General features: G+C 35.8%; 3 protein-coding genes and 1 pseudogene across 4 annotated transcripts; 1 reads left to right on the forward strand and 3 right to left on the reverse strand.

The window, feature by feature from the left end:
• Window positions 1-386: 386 nt before the first annotated feature.
• LOC147929555 (uncharacterized) lies at window positions 387-1544 on the reverse strand. The gene is made up of 3 exons (XM_087480656.1): window positions 1220-1544; window positions 1051-1129; window positions 387-900 (listed from the first exon to the last, which is right to left on the reverse strand). The coding sequence occupies exons 1-3, from the start codon at window positions 1542-1544 to the stop codon at window positions 387-389; spliced, it is 918 nt and encodes a 305-aa protein (XP_087336782.1).
• Window positions 1545-11075: 9531 nt separating this feature from the next.
• LOC104736825 (protein WAVE-DAMPENED 2-like) lies at window positions 11076-12915 on the forward strand. Of its 2 annotated transcripts, none has more exons than XM_010456882.3 (6): window positions 11076-11362; window positions 11669-11838; window positions 11923-12063; window positions 12173-12244; window positions 12318-12428; window positions 12520-12915. In XM_010456882.3, exons 2-6 carry the CDS (start codon window positions 11677-11679, stop codon window positions 12643-12645), a joined length of 612 nt encoding a protein of 203 aa, XP_010455184.2. In that variant the 5' UTR covers window positions 11076-11362; window positions 11669-11676; the 3' UTR covers window positions 12646-12915. The 2 variants fall into 2 exon arrangements, with proteins under 2 accessions (XP_010455184.2, XP_087338433.1); XM_087482307.1 differs by having other exon boundaries at window positions 11201-11362; window positions 11672-11838.
• A 723-nt stretch (window positions 12916-13638) lies between these two features.
• On the reverse strand, window positions 13639-15342 carry LOC104736826 (putative WRKY transcription factor 74). Its single transcript, XM_087482205.1, has 3 exons — window positions 14197-15342; window positions 13983-14108; window positions 13639-13890 (listed from the first exon to the last, which is right to left on the reverse strand). The coding sequence occupies exons 1-3, from the start codon at window positions 14349-14351 to the stop codon at window positions 13743-13745; spliced, it is 429 nt and encodes a 142-aa protein (XP_087338331.1). The 5' UTR covers window positions 14352-15342; the 3' UTR covers window positions 13639-13742.
• Window positions 14479-14928, reverse strand: LOC147929556 (putative WRKY transcription factor 74 pseudogene; annotated as a pseudogene).
• Window positions 15343-18465: the final 3123 nt, after the last annotated feature.

Consider the following 18465-nt stretch of genomic DNA (forward strand, 5'->3'; position numbering starts at 1 on the left):
AAGTCCCACTCCACTCTATCATAAGCCTTGAACATATCAGTCTTGATTGCAATAAAACTCTCATTGAACTTTGCATTAGTCTCGAGAGCATGAACAATCTCGTGAGCAATCAAGATGTTGTCTGATATTAAACGCCCTGGTACAAAAGCACCCTGATTTTCAGAGACCAGAGCCGGTAAGCACCTTTTTAAGCGTGTACACAGGACCTTAGAGACGATCTTGTAAAGAACAGAGCATAAACTGATTGGTCGCATGTCAGACATACTGTTGGCATTCGGCTTCTTAGGAATCAGACATAGTTGAGTATGATTCTAATCTTGCGGGAACGTACCAGAGCTAAAGAACTCCTATACCTCCGTGATAATGTCCGGACCAACAGTAGACCATTATCGTCGAAAGAATGCACCAGTCCAACCATCTGCACCAGGGGCACTGTCCCCTTTAATGTTAAAAGCTGCTTGTTTGATTTCCTGTCCCATGACTGGGGCAATCAAGAGAGTATTCATATCTTTTGTCACTCTCATCTCCATTCCCTCTAGCAAAGTGTCAAAGCCAGTCGGGTTTGAGGATTGAAAGTGCTCAGAGAAATATTCCACCGGCACATTACCTTTAGAACCCTCCTCAAAGCATTCATTGCCATTCTTATCAAGTAGAGATATCAAACGGTTTTTCAAGCGTTTGTATTTAACAGTGCCATGGAAATAGGCAGTATTCTTATCGCCTGCTTGAAGCCAAGATTCTCTACTTTTGAGTCTCCAATAAACTTCCTCTTCTCGAAAGGCCACTGTTAACCCCCACTTGATCTGACGAAGCTCTTGGTAGTTAGGGAACAACTTTGTTGACTCCGCTTCCAAATCTCTTGGAATTAGTTGGATCTGCTGTGAAGAATTCGTCGGGTTCCTACGTTTCCACCGTGATTAGGCACGTCTACAAGTAGACAAAAACACTCAGTAACACATCTTCTGGAACCACTCTCCCCCCCTCTCCAAATGTTCTTTGATAATACTCTCCGTCTCCGGCTTATTGATCCAACGCTTATCAAAGATAAACCTCCCTTTATATCTAGTGTCATCCTCAACCAATCTAGTTATTATAGGTCTATGGTCCGAGCCTAGGAGATCCAAATATTCTGTGTTCACTCGAGGGAACAGAGTGAATCACTCACTGTTACCAAAGCTTCTATCCGGCCGACACTGGACCCAAACTTGATCTCTTATACCACCCCATGACAAGCGATTCCCAAAAGATGGTATCTCTTTAATTCTGCAACTCCTTGCCATCGTACGGAATGGGTAGAAAGAGCTCTCTGGTCTCCTCGGACCTCCCAACTTTTCAGAGTTATCCATAATATCATTAAAATCACCAGTAAGCAGCCAAGGCTCATCTCGTTGAATACCAATCCTTGTTAATCTCTCCCATACCTCCTGTCTTAAATGGTGAGCTGGGTCTCCATAGACGAATGTAATGAAAAAGGTAAGATTCCCTTTGGTGATTTTAGTATCAATCATTCTTGAGTCAAAATGCACTATCTCCACCACATACATGTCTTTCCAGAACAGAGCTAAACCTTCCACTCAGTCCATTCGGATCGACAATATGTACTTGGTCATACCCTAACCATTCCTTAACACCTAACACGTGATCACTGGAGTTTTTAGTCTCCAGGAGGAACAAAAAATCAGAAAAATGCTCACGACGCATTTTCTTTAGACGTCGAACTGCCGAGGTGCTCCCCATTCCTTGGCAGTTCTAACTCGTTACACTCATTGAACATTGGGTGGTTTCTGGAAAACCACCAAACCACCTTGTTGAGCATGTGAGTTTAAAGTCTCCACACCATCCCTATGACCAACACTAGCAACTAGATCCTCACTCGTTACTGGTATCCCCTCAATATTTGGGGACACATCTCGCTTCAGATACTTAGGAAGGAACTCACGATCACCCTCTGCTTTTTTTTTAGTAACTAAATTCCCATGTTCCTCCACATCTGTCTCCTCCAAGACCAAACCTTGATTTTTTTGGACCCCTTTATTACCATTTTTGGCTTTTCTCTTCCAAGAACCGACCTTCGTCGAAGCTTGGTTCCTCTGTTGTGTCATATTTGCTCCAATGTGCTCAATAACACCTGTGCAGAAACCATTCGCCGCCGCTACTTCCAGAGCATATCCATCATGTCCTGCCATCAAAGACTGTTTCTCACCAGACTCATTCGCAACACATTCTTGCCGACCAGTTTGTTGTTCTCCACAGAGCGTATTCTGGTGACTCCAGTTGGTGACTGAGTTATTGATGGAAGGAGTATAAGTGCTGTCTTTCTGAGCATACTCAAAAACAGGGCCTTTCCCTTTGTGTAAACTTGCAGTAAGAACAGGAGGAGGTTCATGCCGCAACATAGAATTTTGTGCTCGTGTATCCTTAGCAATGGACTCCAAAGTCATGCGCAACATCTGCTCTCGCTGTCCAGTAAGTTTCGGATCCCCCAAATAGAGATATTTCCTCATCCCTGCTAGGACATCTGGAACCACCACATTCGATTTCGGGGGAAAACCCGGTGGTATTGATTGGGAAAGAAGAGGGAGTATTGTACCCGCTAGGTCAGTGGGAAACCTGTTATCCCTCGTCGAACTTCGGGCATTCGTTCCTGCAGCTGTAGTCTGATTAGAACGATTCACCTTTTCTAAAGAATCCTTCCGGAGGAACGGACAATGCTCCTTCTCATGGGTTAAACGATAGTAGTGAAAGCAACCCTTCCGAACTCTTTCATATTCAATACCAACAGTACTTAAGATACCTTTAGGAAGCTGGATAGATTTAACTTTAACCAAGGGGTTGGATACATCAGAGATTATCTTCACACGTACAAAAGCGTTGTACTGGGATCTCTCTGGGTCAAAGGCAATTTCCTTGACTTGCCCTATTCTGCCAGCAATAGTATCAATGGTTTTCACAGTGAGGAAGTTAGGCGGGATGTTACTTATCCTTATCCACACCGGAAAGATAGACAAGAAGGAAGCTGGTGGAGTTTCAGTCCAACGTTCCAAAATCATACCCCATTCATCAAAGGTCCATAAGCCAGTCTTCACAACTCTCTGCAAATCACTTTCCAGTTGGAAGATAAACTGAAAGGTGTCTTTGGATAGAGCTATGCACCGCACTCTTTCATACACACCCCGCACTTTAGGCATCTTCATAATTATCTTCCCCATGTTCTGACACGCTGGATTCAACAGACGTCCCAAAACACTCAACCTACATTCCACCGCAGACCCAAAGTCGCCCTCCTCCGTGAGAACGATAGGACTCTCATCCGCAATTGACATTGTCTCCAAAGCCTTACCCAGAATCACCTCCATCAGCAAAAGAAAAATACCCAGATCTGTTCCCAAAACCCTTGCTCGGATATCAGCGAATAGCAAAAGCGGCGGAGAAGCCAAAAGGGCGAACAAATTTGAATTTGGAAGGTGAAGATTTTGGTAATATTCGTCGAATATCCATAGAAAAGGGAAGATTTTGTGAATTTTGCGATATCCCGAAAAATCCTCGATACGATTAAGCAATATTCCGGCACAAAGATTTGTTTTCCGGCTAGATAACCCACCGACGCAGGGGTAAGGAAAGACTCTGGACGAAAAAGAGAGTCCTGAGCTCATTTTTTGGCTTCTGATTTTTTTTAAATGTTGTTTGTGATGTTTTTCTTGCTTTTTTTGGTTGATATATGGTTCCTATAGATTTCGGAGGCTTTTGGTCGAGTTTTGGACGATTTGGAGATGGATAGAAGCGGAGTTTCGACTTTGGGCTTCGATTCTGCGGGGTCGGTGTCAATATATACCAGGTGGGTGTTGGATCGAGGTTTCCGATTCTGTGACGGCACAGAGACTTGGCGAGTGTTGGATCGAGGGTTTCTGGGCCGAGGAGGAGTGTCGATCAACACTGAGAGGCAGTGTCGGTCGACACACACTTGTCAGCAGGTGGCTGACATTGGTTTTCTCTGATTTGTTATGTTTGTTTGTGTTTTCTTAACATTAGAATCTCAATTGCTTGTGTGTGAAGCCCAATAGATGGGAGGATTGCCTCACTGAGTGTTTATAATAATACTAATGCATCTCAATTTGTGTTTGTGGTGAAGTGTAACATCCGCGAACCGGAATCCCGGTTTGGGAGGTGCATCGGTTGATGATAGGATGTGTCGGTCGATGCATGGTCGGTTTTGAGCGGACGAGTTTAAGTTAAACGTTTCCTTTACCTGGGGTTAGGAAAACCCTGGAATCGATTATAAAAGGAGATTTTATCGTCTTGTGGCCGAGTTTAGCTGTTTCTGAGAGTAAGAGAAGAGAGAAAGTGTTCTTGAGCGTTCTTGGTGAGATTCCTGGAGTTTGGTGGCGGTTCTTGGCAGATCTGAAGCTAGGAACGTTGTAGGAGCTTGCTAGGAGCGTAGATCTTTCACTTTAGAGTCAGATTTCCTCTTTGGCAAAGGTAAGTGCATGACCATGGCTTATCTAAGCTGGAGATTTCTCTGATCTGCTTGTTTTATGTGTTTTATTGACTTTTTAGTACGTTGTTGAGTCTCTAGAGGCTTTGGGAAGCTTTTGTGGCCTTGGTTTGTGTGTTTTCGTGGTTTAGGGATGGAGATCCAGCGAGAAGCTTTGGGGAAAAACGATGCTCGGCATGTGCATCAGTCGATGCAAAGCGAGGACGGAACTAATTGACCTAGGAGCATCAGTCGATGCCATGTGGAGGCGACGGTCGATGCAATTAGGGATTTCGTGCAATGTCGAGCATGTGTCGGTCGATGCAGTGTGCGTGTCAGTCGATGCAAGCTTGTGCCGGTCAATGCAAGTTGCAACCCCAGTTGGTGTCAGTGGATGTGTGGGTTGGTGTCGGTCGATGCAGAGTCCTGATTTGTTGTTGTTTGGTTATTGATTGTTGGGAGGATTGCCTTACTAAGTGTTTATAAAATACTCATGCATCTCAATTTGTGTTTGTGGCGCAGGTAAAGACAAGGTGTGATCGTGGAATCAAGGCAATGAAGAGGAGGATGTTCTAGTGACTCATTTGGTGGTTGTCTGACTTTGCTAGGTTGCTAGAGTTTAGACATTAGAATGTGGTTTAGGTTGCTGGTTATATGATTCATGTTGTTGGATTACTGGTTTATTTGTTATGAATTAATATTGGTTATTGGAATTGATTGGTTATTTGTTTAATGGTATTGTCTTATGTTATATGTTGTTGTGTGTTTGTGGTTAGGTGGCTAGTGGGTATCGGACCACTAGTTTAGATTATTATTATTATTATTTTATTATTAAAAAAAATGGGTCGGGTCGGGTCGTTTCATGAAGGTATAGGCAAAGTGTGATCGTGGAGTCAAGACGATGAGGAGAAGGATGTTCTAGAGGCTTGATTAATTGTGGTTTAGCTATTGTTAGGTTGCTAGAATTTATTCGATAGAACATTGTATGATGTTGGAATTTGGTTATTGACTTTATTGGTTTATTGGATTATATCATTGTTGGATTTTTATTGATTTAATGATATTATTTGGTTATCCGTTGTTGTTGATTGATGTTAGGTTGTTAGTGGATATAAGACCATTAGAGATTATAATATATATTTAAAAAAAAATCGGAAAGGATTGTTTCAAGTCTTCAATCGTCATCATTGGTGGAGGGTTGGAAGGAGATAGAGAAGGTGAGACACTTTAGAAGTCCTCACCATAAGACCTACATTTTTTAAAAAAAATCATAAATTATTAATCAACAAAAGAAAAAAAAAATAGAGATTATTATGAAAGTTATACATATATTATCAAAACTCTCAAACCTTAATCTATATCTATCGGACACTTACAAAGATCTAATATCTATAGATTCCAAAACCTAATTCTAACAAGATTACTACAACTACACACATTCTAACAATCTAAAACTAAAAGAACAAGTCAAACTCATAAAAACAAAGCAAGTGTGAAACTGAATTACATAGTGTTGTATAAGAGAAGGAGTGAAAGCTAGGAGGGGAAGAACATCGGCAATGGGGAAGAACAGTGGCAACGGGAAGAACGACGGCAAAGACAACAAGGATGATGAACGATGTCAAGGAAAAAATTGCAAGTGGCTGAGGAAAATAATTTTGTGGCCATGTATATATATATATAAGTATTTCAGAGGGCTACATCCGTCAAAAATCCCTAAGAAAAAATTAAGGGGTTCCTTAAGCTGAATGCCTCCTGAAATTTTTTCAAAGCAGAAGTATTTGCAGTTGCATTGTCAACTGTCACAGTTAAAAACTTCTCTATGCCCCACTCAGCCAAACAGTCATGCAGAACTCGTGATATTGTTGCTCCTTTGTGATCTGTAATATACTTAAACCCAATAATCAGCTTCCTCAATCGCCAAGATACATCAATGAAGTGTGCAGTTATGACCATGTAACTAGCACCTGTTGCTTTAGCAACCCAAATGTCAGTTGTCAACGAAACTCTTGGCTTACTAGCAACAATCCAAGTTTTCAGAGATGCTTTCATCTCCACATACATTCTAACAATTTCCTTTGTAGCTGTTCTTCTAGAATGTGGTTTGTAGAGGTTGACTTAGTTGCAGAAATGTTTCCAACCGATGCTTTCAATGAAAGCAAGTGGCAACTCTGACAGCACAATCATCTCATTCGAAGCCTCCCTGAACACTTCTTCTGTAACTTTTCCACTCTGAAGTTGTCCCTGATTGTTAATCACAGTCCGTGATTGCTTCTGCTTCCATGCTTGAAAATGCTTGCAGCTCTCCATATGAGCCTTCAGGTGAGAAGTTCCTGATTTTGAATAACAACCGTAAAACTTGTGGCAGTAATTGCACTTACATCTCTTATTATTATCATCAAATCTCGTGAAGTGTCCCCAGACAGTAGATCTTGTACTCGGTTTTCTTTTTGGCTGGGCTGGTTGTGAAGTAACTCCACCATCTGTCGGACCATCTGTCGGACCATCTGCCGGAACCGAAGCTTCTTTCCTTATGTTCCCACTCGCAGGTATCAGATTTGGGAAATCTCTCTCGTTGTCAATGTTGTCTGGAAATGGTGAGGAATCCATCTAAACAGAACATAATGCAAAGTTAATAAGCTAAAGTTTTGTTTCTATCTAAAGTTATAATTGTAAACTATACACCTTATCCGCATACTAAACTATAATTCTTATAAACGAGAACAACTTATGGTTAAGATCAAATACATAGCTAAGTTAGCTAATCTAACCATTAGGAGTAAAGAATCAAGCAAATTAAACACAAAATCAGCAAAAAAAATTTGGATTTCACTATAATTTAATTCGTTTCAAGGAAGAAGAAGAATCCTAGAATAACTAAGGAAGAAGAAGATGATAACTAAGGTTGAAGATGAATCATAGACATACCCGAGATCGATTTCTTGATGCCTTTGATGGAGGAGACTGGGGCGGCGAGATTGGTATTATTAGGGATTCCAGCTTGAAATTTTAGGGTTCTACCTTTATTTATATGTACAGAATCGAGAGAGATAAGCCAATTGGAAGATCGTGTATCAAACTGAATCGCGAGAGATAAGGGAAATGGAAGGAGCATCGCGAGAGATAAGGGAAGTTGTAGGTGGTGTATCACAGGGAGGATCGAGAGAGATAACGGAATTGTTCGGATGTGTTCGGGTGTATATCAGATTTCAGTTATTATCCGAACTGATCCGTTAACCGATGGATTTAGAAAGCAATAACCGTTCGGTTATTATCTCTGTTTCGGTTTATATTTGTATCCGAGTTTTTCGGATCGGAGTCAGATCGGGTAATCGGTTTCAGATATAAGGCCCAGGCCTAGGGATATTATACCAGTATTTTTTATTCATCTATTGAGTACTATATGTCTGTTTTTAAAAATTTGTATTACATCATATGCAGGAAAAATCACAATTTTTATTAACTAAATACATTATAGAATGATTCAAAATAATTTAAATATAAATTCAAATAAAAATGAAAGGGAATCATATATTTATGTTTGAATGAAGTACAAAGATTTCCTTATTTTTTTAATCTTACCTATAATTAACTTTGAAATTTTTTGTAACTAATATTAAAGTCAATGCATTAAATGTAAAAACTTTCCAAATAGTATTTTTGAGCAAAAACTGCTGCAAAAATACTAGTATAGATATTTGTAAATATAATTACATTTAATATAATCTGAGATTCCAAAGTTAAAAATACAATAAGAAAGGGCATTCTCCATTGCCAACATAAAAGAGATAAAGTGATAGAAACAGTTAGTAGATAATGGTTTCTTTAGAGCTTTGAACCAAAAGCTATGAAGCTTTTTGATACATGTGAGATCAAGGATTATCAACAAGTCTTCCAAGAGCGAGTCAAAGGAGGACTGATTAGCCAATCTTAAAAGACGAAATGGCGTTGGTGAAGGGGCCAAAGACGTGCTTCTTGCCGGCGCAAGAAGAACTACACGAGGTAGTGCTTTGACAAGGGTTTGAGCAAAGGTGATGTTGCTCCATTGGTTGAGGTTGATTGCTAGAGTTTTCGAGCATTAAGATTGAGCTTAGACAAATCATAGCGTGTGGAAGTGGTGATGAGGACATGTTGCTTGTACTCGTCATGAAAGCATGAAGGAGATGATACATTGGAAAAGCTCAAGATCCTAGGTGAAGCTATTATAACCAAGATTCAGAATGGATAAGTGCAGGACCGTAACATAATAGGTGGATTCTCTCTCGCATGAAGTCCTCGACGGCCACGAAGATTAAAAAGTTCCACACAAAGTTTGTAGCCGGTTTGCAGCAGAAAAAATAAACCAGACCTAGGTTCCAAGCTTTTAGGTGTATGAAGGTCTTCCCTGAATAACAGATTTGCATATATGTGGTTTTGGTAATCGAGAGGTAAGGAGAAAAAGGCCTGAAGAAGCTTCGGTAACCACCTATCTTTGAAGAGGGGGTCATAATGTCATTCTTCTTCATCCTTTTTATAATATGAGGAGTAATCCTAGATAATTCTAAAGGCAAGGTTCTCAGATAATAGGGAGATGGGGACAAAAAACCTTTTTTCGTAAAGCTTAAACTCTCATGTTCAGATATCCTAGGTGAATCTAATGGCAAGGTTCTCGGATAAAACTTGTACAACCATTGCAACAAAGGGGCGTTTTGTTCCGTTTGCAGTCTTCGAACAAAGGACAGTAAACGATACCTACAATTGCTAAGGATGGACAAGGGAGAAGTAAATATTGACCTGGACTTCAGAATAAAATAGTTTAGATAACCTTTTTCGGACTGGGCTGTTGGAAGCTTAACGGGCCACAAGAGAATACGCCCACCAGTTGGAAAACTAGGTTTCTTTTGGCTGGTAAAAGGTTGCTTGGGAAGCAGCAGCCGTTGTACGAGGTTGGAGGAGGATTTAGTGGTGAAGCAAACATCTCCAATGGAGGTAGGGTCGGCGTTTGGGAGTGTAACCCGAGAAAGGCATAGGAGAAGAACCAGAGTCTGAAGAAAACCTCAGATCTAGAGCTTATTGGTTCCACCTGATTTCGACAGAGGTGATGCAAGTTGGAGATGAAGATTGGAGATCACCAGACACCATCTTCTCTTTTTATTGTTGATTGTTGTAGATCTCACCAAAATCATTGGGTTAGGTAAAGTTTGATAGGGTTTCTAAAGGGGAAACAAAATAAACGATAAAAGATAAAAAGCAAAAGAACTAGAGTAATGGAAAAACAAAAGGACAAAGAAAATATCCCGACGCCGGTGAGCCATAGCTCCACCAGCACCAGAAATCATAGATGGGAGAGAAGTTTCGATATTAGTGTCTGGGAGCTTTCAATGTTATTTTTTAAATCGGAATTATAATTTTACAAAATGAATATACATATAGCTATTCTTTTACAAACTCAAACTGACATAAAATTTTATATAATTGTAAAATTTAAAACTCTAACCACTCTTTTATAAGTTTTTTTTGTCAAATCCGATATATAATTTCGGTTTAGTTGTAAATCTAAACTCTAACCACTTTTTATAAACCCAAATCGATATATAATTTTGTTTTAATTGTAAAATCAAAATCCTAATTTTTATAAACCCAAACCGACATATATTTATGTTTAATTGTAAAATCTAAACGCTTATCCTCCTTTATGAATCCATACTGATATTAATTTTGTTTAATTGTAAAATTTAAACTCTAATGCTCATTTATAAAACCAAACCAATATATAACCTCGTTTGATTGTAAAATCTAAATTCAAACTGATATTTAACCTTGTTTAATTTAGAAATATACAGATTTTGTTTCTTTAATCTGTTTTGATTTTTTTTTATTTTAGTTTTGATATATTTTTTAATATAGTATTACATGGTATATTACTCTATTTTTATTGGCTACGTTAAGCTAATAAGTGGTCAATAGGAAAGTTTATCCCTAAAAATGAATCAAATATTTTTTCATTTTTTATATACTTTCTGTTTTTTAGATTATCTAAATTTATTTATGATACAAAGTTACTACTAAACTAAAACAAGATAGGATTTATTTTTGGAATTTTTTCCCAAAACGAAATTGATTCAAAAAAAAAAAAGTGTGTGTCGACCATTTAAAGTTCTCATCTCTTTATATCTCAAAATTTGTAGTCTAGCTCTGTGTTTTGTCTGTCAGCAAGATTTCGAAACAAACTACCCAAAAAGTTGTAGAAATTTGTAAAAGCTAAAGACAAGAGGACCCAAAGATAGATTCGAGATCATAAGAATTGGGTCGTTGGGTGTTTTATCCCTTGTGTCGGCGTTAGCTAACGTCGTCAACATTGACAACGCGAACTCAAAAGCACGACAAAAGCAAAAGAAGATTTCACGTGTTATCCGAGGATGTTTTATATTACTCGACAATTTTTCAATTCAACTTTGTCGACACATATAAATTAAGATAAAGATGCAATTATCTTTGACTGTTTTAAATATCATTTTTCAGTTCAGAAAGCAAAAAAGAAACGTGACTAAGTTTCAATTCATAAAAAATTAAGTTTCAGTTCATCAACAACTTTTTATTTTTGGCTGAACAATCATCTTTTCGTATATTTCATTCCCAAGAATTCATATTTAGAATTAAAAATTACTAGAAATAGACGAAAACAATACCAAAAACAACAAAAAAAAAAAACAGAGCCGATATATATCCAACAGCTAACAAACCAAACACACTTCCAAAACAGTAACCGCACAAAAACAGAACCAATCTTTATTTTCTTGAGAGAGACAGAGAGAGCTAAAGAATAATAAAAAAAAATCTTTTGTTCTTGTCTGAACGGCAGATCGGAAGCTGTAGGCTTATCAAGAATTATTGTTCAATCAGACAAGATCTGTAAGAAAATTATATCACATTTCTTTGTTTCCATTTTTTTTCTCCCCCTATTTATGTTTTTTTTGTTCGAGGAAAATGTGATTTCATTTCTTATCCAATTTCTGTGGGTTTATGTGAATTTTGCTGGTCATTTCTTTTCTGATTCTGACGAAATTCAGCTAATCAGCAACCTAATCTTGCTTTAAATATTGGAAAACAACAGATTTCAAACCTTTAGCGTTTGGAGTTAATTTAAATGGAATTTAAAATATATATGTGCTTAATTTAATTTGGAATCTTGTTTTTAATTTTGGTGAATATTGGCAGTAGTTGAAATGAGAAGAAAAGTTGTTGAGTCGGTGAGCACCGATGCATCTAATGAAAGGGTTCACGTGTCTCCCAAGATAGCTGCAGAGGAAGAAGATTATGAGGTTAAGGAATGCACTGAGGAGAATTCTCTCTCTCAAAATCATAAATCTTCTAATGTAATCACAGAGGTATTGTATCGAAGAGAAGGGATGGTAATAAATTGAGATTTGTAAGTGGTTTTTTCACTCTTTCTGTTCTTGATTATATATCAGAATGATGTGAAGAAGAAGCATTTGGATCATGAAGAAGATGATTGTTCTGTTGCTTCTTCGTTCAAGAATGCAAAGTCGAAAGTAACTCATGGAACCGCTCCACGATTTTGGAGTGCACAGCGCGCTGAGAAACGCAAAGAGGTAGTTTCAATTGTGTCTACTACATTTACTAATAACCTAACAGATAATATATAATAAGTTAGTTATATTCTGTTTTGTTCTGATTTTTAAAGTCTTTTTGTGATTTTAGTATTACCAAAAGCTTGAAGAGAAAAACCAAGCACTTGAAGCTGAAAGGATCGAGCTTGAACAAAGGCAAAAGGCAAGAATCTTTTTAGTAACTAAATCAAGAAAATGTTTTCTGAAAATCTAAAATGGGAAACACAAATTTGCAGGAAGAACAAGAAGCAGCCATTAAACAGCTTCGGAAAAACCTCAAGTTTAAGGCTAATCCCGTTCCTGATTTCTATTATCAAGGACCTCCCGCGAGACCAGAGCTCAAGAAGGTAAGTCTCTCATCTATGTTAGGGTTTAAGATGATCTCACATGTTTTCTTGTGCGACAAGCAAACTTATGTTCAACGATAATTAAATGTAGTATCCATTGACGCGTCCTAAGTCGCCGAAACTCAATCTGTCCCGGAGAAAGAGTTGCAGCTATGCGATTAGCACGAATGGTGAAGAGAATTCAAAGTCACAGAACAGCCACAGCGTTGTAGATTAAGGTTGAAGCCCTCAAGAAAAATCCATGGAGGAAGATGTTTTTATAACCTAATTTTACTGGACCGGACTATACCAAACTTTTATTTCCGGTTAATTCTGGTATTTGTTCTGTTTCACAGTTGTGCTCCTCAGAACGATTATTGATTGTTTTGTTTTGTTTTTCACGTCTGTCTCTCTACTTGATTTCGGTTTTAATTTTATGTAACGTTTAAATATGGAATTGTATATTTTAAGTGTTGAGGAATCTTGAATATAAAGTTTGCATCGATTATATTGGTCGTTGATTTTTTTTCTTTTTTTTTGGTAAAAATTGGTCGTTGATTTGTACGGAGTTATAATTCCTTTGTTGCTACATGATAAGTTGAATAGAATAGTACTATAGTAGAATAGAAAATGGTATAATTGTGATCTCACTGCATTTTATACCATATAGCTTGATAGCTACAAAATCTTTGAAGAGAGCTGGACCGAACCAAGATTTTTGTTTTCGGGTCTGAATTCGGTAAAGAGAGCTAAACTGATCGACAAGTTTAGTGTCTGATCCAGTCTCTGTTCGGTTCGCCCAAACCGAACTGTTAACCATAAACTGTAAACCATTTCAACGTGAGCAACCTACTAGGGAAACCCTCTTATTGTTTTTCAGATCTTTGCTTTTCTCCTTTTGTCGACACAAGCTTCAGACGCTCTGGTGGGCAAAGAATGTTTAACTATGCCTTTTTGTTTTAGCCACTCAAACTTAACAGTTCTCTTCTGTTTCTTTACATTTTTGTATGTTCTTGTGAGTTCATAGATATATCAATATTTTTCCAAGTCTCGAATGTAAATTTTGTGAGTGAGTCTTTGCCATCAAATCTTGCCTTCAAGAGGCAGATGATTAATTTGCAATTCTGGTGACTAGCGCTATTCGATTAAAGAGAAACAGAGGAACCAAATCATACAAGATACTGAGAGCTACATCAGGTTACCGTTGCTCAACATCTCATGCAAACCAAAAAAACTTCTACATTATGCATGTATAACTAAACGTCTAAACCTATATGTTAATAAGGCTGAAGCCATATTTGTGATGCAAGAAATATACAAGGCCAGTTTAATTAATCAGGTATAAGCTGATTGTGAAGAGGGTAATCTTGAATGGTTATGCTCGCCTTCATAAGTCACTATTAGCATCGAAGTTTCGTCTACACATCGCTCAACATGCTTCCTCGCTGGACAGCCTCGCACGCTGCTACATTTATAGTATCCTCTGCAACATTGAAAAAACAAGCAGCTATTTTAAATCAAACATATGACCAAAGTCCAATGTTTTTTTTTTTTTTTTCTTGTGATGTTACTTACCTAGGATGAGGAGAACCCTTTATTGGCTTTTGTCCATATTTCCTCCACGAATATTCATCCGGAGGTATATCCGCATTCTTGTTACTGATTGCTGGTACTTTAATCGATCGTTTCACCCTCAGTTTCCTGTAAACAAACTCCAAAACATCGAATCAAACAAACTCTTGGGGACAATATTTCTCAAAGAAGTTAAAAAACAAAAACAAACAAACACCTTTTCTTGGAACAATGACATTTGCTTCTACTTCCACATTTCAAACTACCAGAGCAACTAGTTCTCTTGGAATGCTGTGACATATGATCGGATCCTTGAGGTAGTCCGAACAAATGAAACGAGTTCCTATCGTAATCCGTCACACTATGATCCATACTAAGAGATGAAACTAACGATCTTGATCCATTTTAGATACTAGGGGAATAACAACTACTACCACAAGACCCATCAAACCTCAGACTTAAACCACTTTTGCTTCTAGAGTACACTCCTTGCTGGTGGCTATGAATAAGGTTTTGGATCAACAGCTCGGAAAGACGGTGGCTTTAGCTCAAGAAACGACTTGTCAACACACATTTTCTGGTTAAACAACATCAATGAAGGATGATGACTCGGTTTCTGTTTTGGGTCAATTGCACCATAGCCAGCTGGTACAACCTGAAGAGGCTTTGGTGCTAGAACTGGAATACAACCATTAATAGCATTATTACCGCAAATGGGACTTTCCAAAAACATGTGTTGAGGCAACAAAGAGTAGTTGCTGTTGAGTTTCTTAATCTTCCTCTGACCTAACCCTCTAGTCAAAAGAGAAGAGACTCTCTTGAACTTGGAAACAGATTCTCTTGTTTCCACCATTAAAGACTTGGAATCATTGATTTGTTGTGATAAGAGATTCAACACTCTATGACAGCTTTCCACAGCTGCTTTGTTTGCAGCTTTAACTTCTTCCATTTTTCTTCAACACAAGTAAACAAAACAAGACAAAACAACCCTAATTTCTCTCTCAACTCAAAAACCCAAATCACAAACTCAGATCCCCTTACAAAGAAGGAACTTGCCTACTAACACCAAAACTCGAACGCTGAAAACCTTTTTGTAAGAGAAAATAAACATCATGATGAGCTAGCTCAAAACCTAAAATGTATAGGATTTATAAAAGGTGAAAAGATAAGCTCATGAACAAGAAATCTTCCGGAAATGAAGGGTTAAAAGCAGAATATTCTCTCTCTAGTAGATGAATAAACAAAAAGATTTCTAAGATCAAGAAAACAATAAAGCAAAGCTTCGAGAGAGGTGGGAGAAGAGGCCAAGAGGGAGTGAAGTGGAGTTTGGGTGTTGAGAGATGGTATTGGTCGTCATAGTCACAGAGGAAGGAGAAAAAAAACAGAGTTCTCTGTAAAAGATTTCGTGGTGGGTTCCATTTGTGGACCTACTTTTTCTTTCTTGTTTATGAACATGTATATAAGAAAGAAAAAACTACAATAATATGTAGGATTTTTTTTATATTTCGTCCATTTCATAATATGATGTTTTAGAATTTTTATTTATTTTATAATATAAGATATTTTCAAAATTTTAATATAATTTTTTTAATTAATTTTATTATTATTTATAGTATGTTATCTTGTTTATGATTGACTGAATTTAAAAAAAAATAGACACTTTTTAATATGTGTATTTTTAGTTAAAATAACAGAGGAAATATCTATAAATAATATGTAACCATATAATTTATTACTGATATATATAATTCTATTTTTAAAAGAAAAATGTTATATATGTATATATATAAAGAAAGCAATGATAAAATTTTCAATAAACCATTTAAAATGGTATTCTCTTAAAATAATAAAACTCATTGGAACACTGAATCGTTTTATGATAATTTACTTGATACAGTATCTAAACCAAAATCATTACATATATTATCGTAATACATTATCCGTTTTCATGTGATGAAAACCAAAACTTTTTTATTTTTATGTCAGTCCACGGTGTTACCAATCTCATTATTATGAATTTAGGATGTGACCATGTGAATAAATCCAAATTCATCACTATTTTTTTTTATTTTTTTTCTTTCTCTTATATATTAAAAAAAAACATTCTCACACAAAATACTGATATATCGCATTCATAGAGCTATGGACACTATTTTCTTTATTTGTTTTTTATAGTATTTACATTTATATACTATTGTATTTTTCCAAAAGTACAATTAATACCTAAAATTAAATTATTATATTCTCTTTCTAACTTAATTATATCATTTAATTACATTTTTAAAAAATATTTAAAATAAATTTAAAAACTTTTTGTTCATATGATATGATAATACAAAATTTATATTACAATAATTCTCACGGATTAAATTTTAATTATTATACAAAAATTAGATATAAATTTTTTAATATATACTACACAATTAAATTTTAGATTTCAAGTACCAATACATATAATAGATTTTGTGAATAAAAATTACATAAAAATATTTAATAATTATTTTATTACCTAATAATCTAAAAATATTAATAATAACACAAAAACTGTCAATGCAGAATCACACCTCTGTATTATTCAGAATCTCGAGCATACAACTTAGAACTAACGGCCAAGATCGAGCAACGACGTGTAAGTGGAATGGTTGACTGAACCCCTGTGATGTAATGTTGTCTGTTTCTTGTCTTATCCCGAAAATGAAAATTTCATACTATAAATAAAAATTAAAGTCACATAAATATTTAGTTATATTTTTACTTTCTTTTTGTTTTTATAATTTAAACTAGAACTTAATTTTAAAAAATAATATTTTATCATAATTTCTAATATTTCACTTATAGTAAAACAGTTTTATATTACAGAAGAAATAACATAAACAATTTTTTTATAAGTCGATTATATAATTAACATTAAAAAAAATTAGATGTAATTTGAGATTGAAAAAATAACCTACCCAAGATTTGCATCATTTTTTGTATTATTCTTTTCAGTATAAAAATAACTGACCCAAAATTAACTCGGTTATTTAAAAAAAAACGTTAATAAACATTTTTATTTGATATGAATCTTCGACCTTCTTTCTTCATATAAGAATTCTCATATTAGAGATTGATATCAATTTTAGGATTGGTCTCTCCATCACGTCGAATCTCGAATTCTATAAAAACATTTCTCTTCATTGATGTTATTTGGAAAAAATTTAACTGATTCGTAAGTAAACAGTTCTATAGAATGAAATCAAAGAGATCTTTATTGATTAATACCAAAATTACAATAAATCAATATCAACACTGATTGTGGGATGGCTCTATAAGTCATGGTCCTTCATTCATGAATAATATAGCTCTTCATTATATCTGGGCCATAGTCGTTCCTAGATTTGGGTGTTCGGGTATTCGGTTCGGTTCTGAATATATTCATTCGGTTTCGGTTATTATGGATATAGGAGTTTAGGATCCATTCGGTTAATTTACTATTTTGGTTCGGGTTCGATTCGGTTTCGATTATTTTCGGTTGGTTCCGGGTATCCTAAACAGTGTAATATATATTTTTAAAAATACTATTAAATAAAATTTGATTATAATTTAACAAATATATCTAAAAACTTCGAGATATTTGGTTTATTTAAAATATTTTGGTATTTTGGTATAAATATGTAAGGTTTTTTAGTTTAATTTTTTTACCTTATATAAATTAAAAGGTATTGTAAAATCAAAACTTCGATGTGGTGCAATGGCTACAATACATATTCAAATTTGTAGAAGTCTCAAGTTCAATTCTTGGCTAATTCATATTTTTAATATGAGTTCGGTTTGGTTCGGATAACCGAATGGATATCGGTTTGGTTAATAACCGATATCCATCGATAGCTGAAACCAATGTTTTTAAAACCGGACCGGTAACTAAACCGGAAAAGCTTCTGGGTCATGAGTTAATATGGTTCGACCGGGGTCAACCGGGTTCAATTGATTGTGATGATATTTTTATAAATAATAGGTATGAATATGTTTTCTATTTTTTCTTTCAATGATTACAACTATGATATAATTGGTTATACCAAATAAAATACTTCAATAATCATAATGTTTTAAAGAAACCTTAAAAAGTAATAAACTCAAAGTGTAACAAACTAACCATTACCAATAAAATATTTTAGTAATCAGTCTCTTCTATTATTACGTACACTAGTGAAAAAAATGAACACCAAATTGATTACCAAAACTATCTTGATTTTGAAGATTTGTGGTGTGAGCTGCAGAGATTTCAACTAGAAGGAAAAAAACTAGTATGAAAAGTAAAAAGTTTAATTACAGAAATTTTTATTTTAAAAAACCTAACTATTGCTAAGAATAAAGCTAGAAAAAATAATTAATTGCACTCATTTTTACAAAAAAAGTTAGAACTCGGTTTTATCCGGTTTAATAGTTCACCGGTTTTTGGGTTTTTGGCGGGTTGATATGGTTTTCTACCGGTTCAAATATCTTTGGG

The sequence above is a fragment of the Camelina sativa genome, chromosome 13, assembly GCF_030686135.1.
Source record: "Camelina sativa cultivar CO46 ecotype springtype chromosome 13, ASM3068613v1".
Classification (NCBI taxonomy): Eukaryota; Viridiplantae; Streptophyta; class Magnoliopsida; order Brassicales; family Brassicaceae; genus Camelina; species Camelina sativa.

What these genes read in the sequence shown, in the direction of transcription:
- LOC104736825 (XM_010456882.3), top strand. Translation starts at nt 11,677, where the DNA reads ATGAGAAGAAAAGTTGTTGAGTCGGTGAGCACCGATGCATCTAATGAA. An exon ending in GCGCTGAGAAACGCAAAGAG is followed by an intron (nt 12,064 to 12,172) that starts GTAGTTTCAATT and finishes TTGTGATTTTAG; the next exon opens with TATTACCAAAAGCTTGAAGA. An exon ending in CGAGACCAGAGCTCAAGAAG is followed by an intron (nt 12,429 to 12,519) that starts GTAAGTCTCTCA and finishes AATTAAATGTAG; the next exon opens with TATCCATTGACGCGTCCTAA.
- LOC104736826 (XM_087482205.1), bottom strand. Translation starts at nt 14,351, where the DNA reads ATGGATCATAGTGTGACGGATTACGATAGGAACTCGTTTCATTTGTTC. An exon ending in TGTCATTGTTCCAAGAAAAG is followed by an intron (nt 14,109 to 14,196) that starts GTGTTTGTTTGT and finishes GTTTGTTTACAG; the next exon opens with GAAACTGAGGGTGAAACGAT. An exon ending in AAGGGTTCTCCTCATCCTAG is followed by an intron (nt 13,891 to 13,982) that starts GTAAGTAACATC and finishes TCAATGTTGCAG; the next exon opens with AGGATACTATAAATGTAGCA.
- LOC147929555 (XM_087480656.1), bottom strand. Translation starts at nt 1,544, where the DNA reads ATGTATGTGGTGGAGATAGTGCATTTTGACTCAAGAATGATTGATACT. An exon ending in GAATCGCTTGTCATGGGGTG is followed by an intron (nt 1,130 to 1,219) that starts GTATAAGAGATC and finishes GAGTGAACACAG; the next exon opens with AATATTTGGATCTCCTAGGC. An exon ending in GACACTAGATATAAAGGGAG is followed by an intron (nt 901 to 1,050) that starts GTTTATCTTTGA and finishes GTGGAAACGTAG; the next exon opens with GAACCCGACGAATTCTTCAC.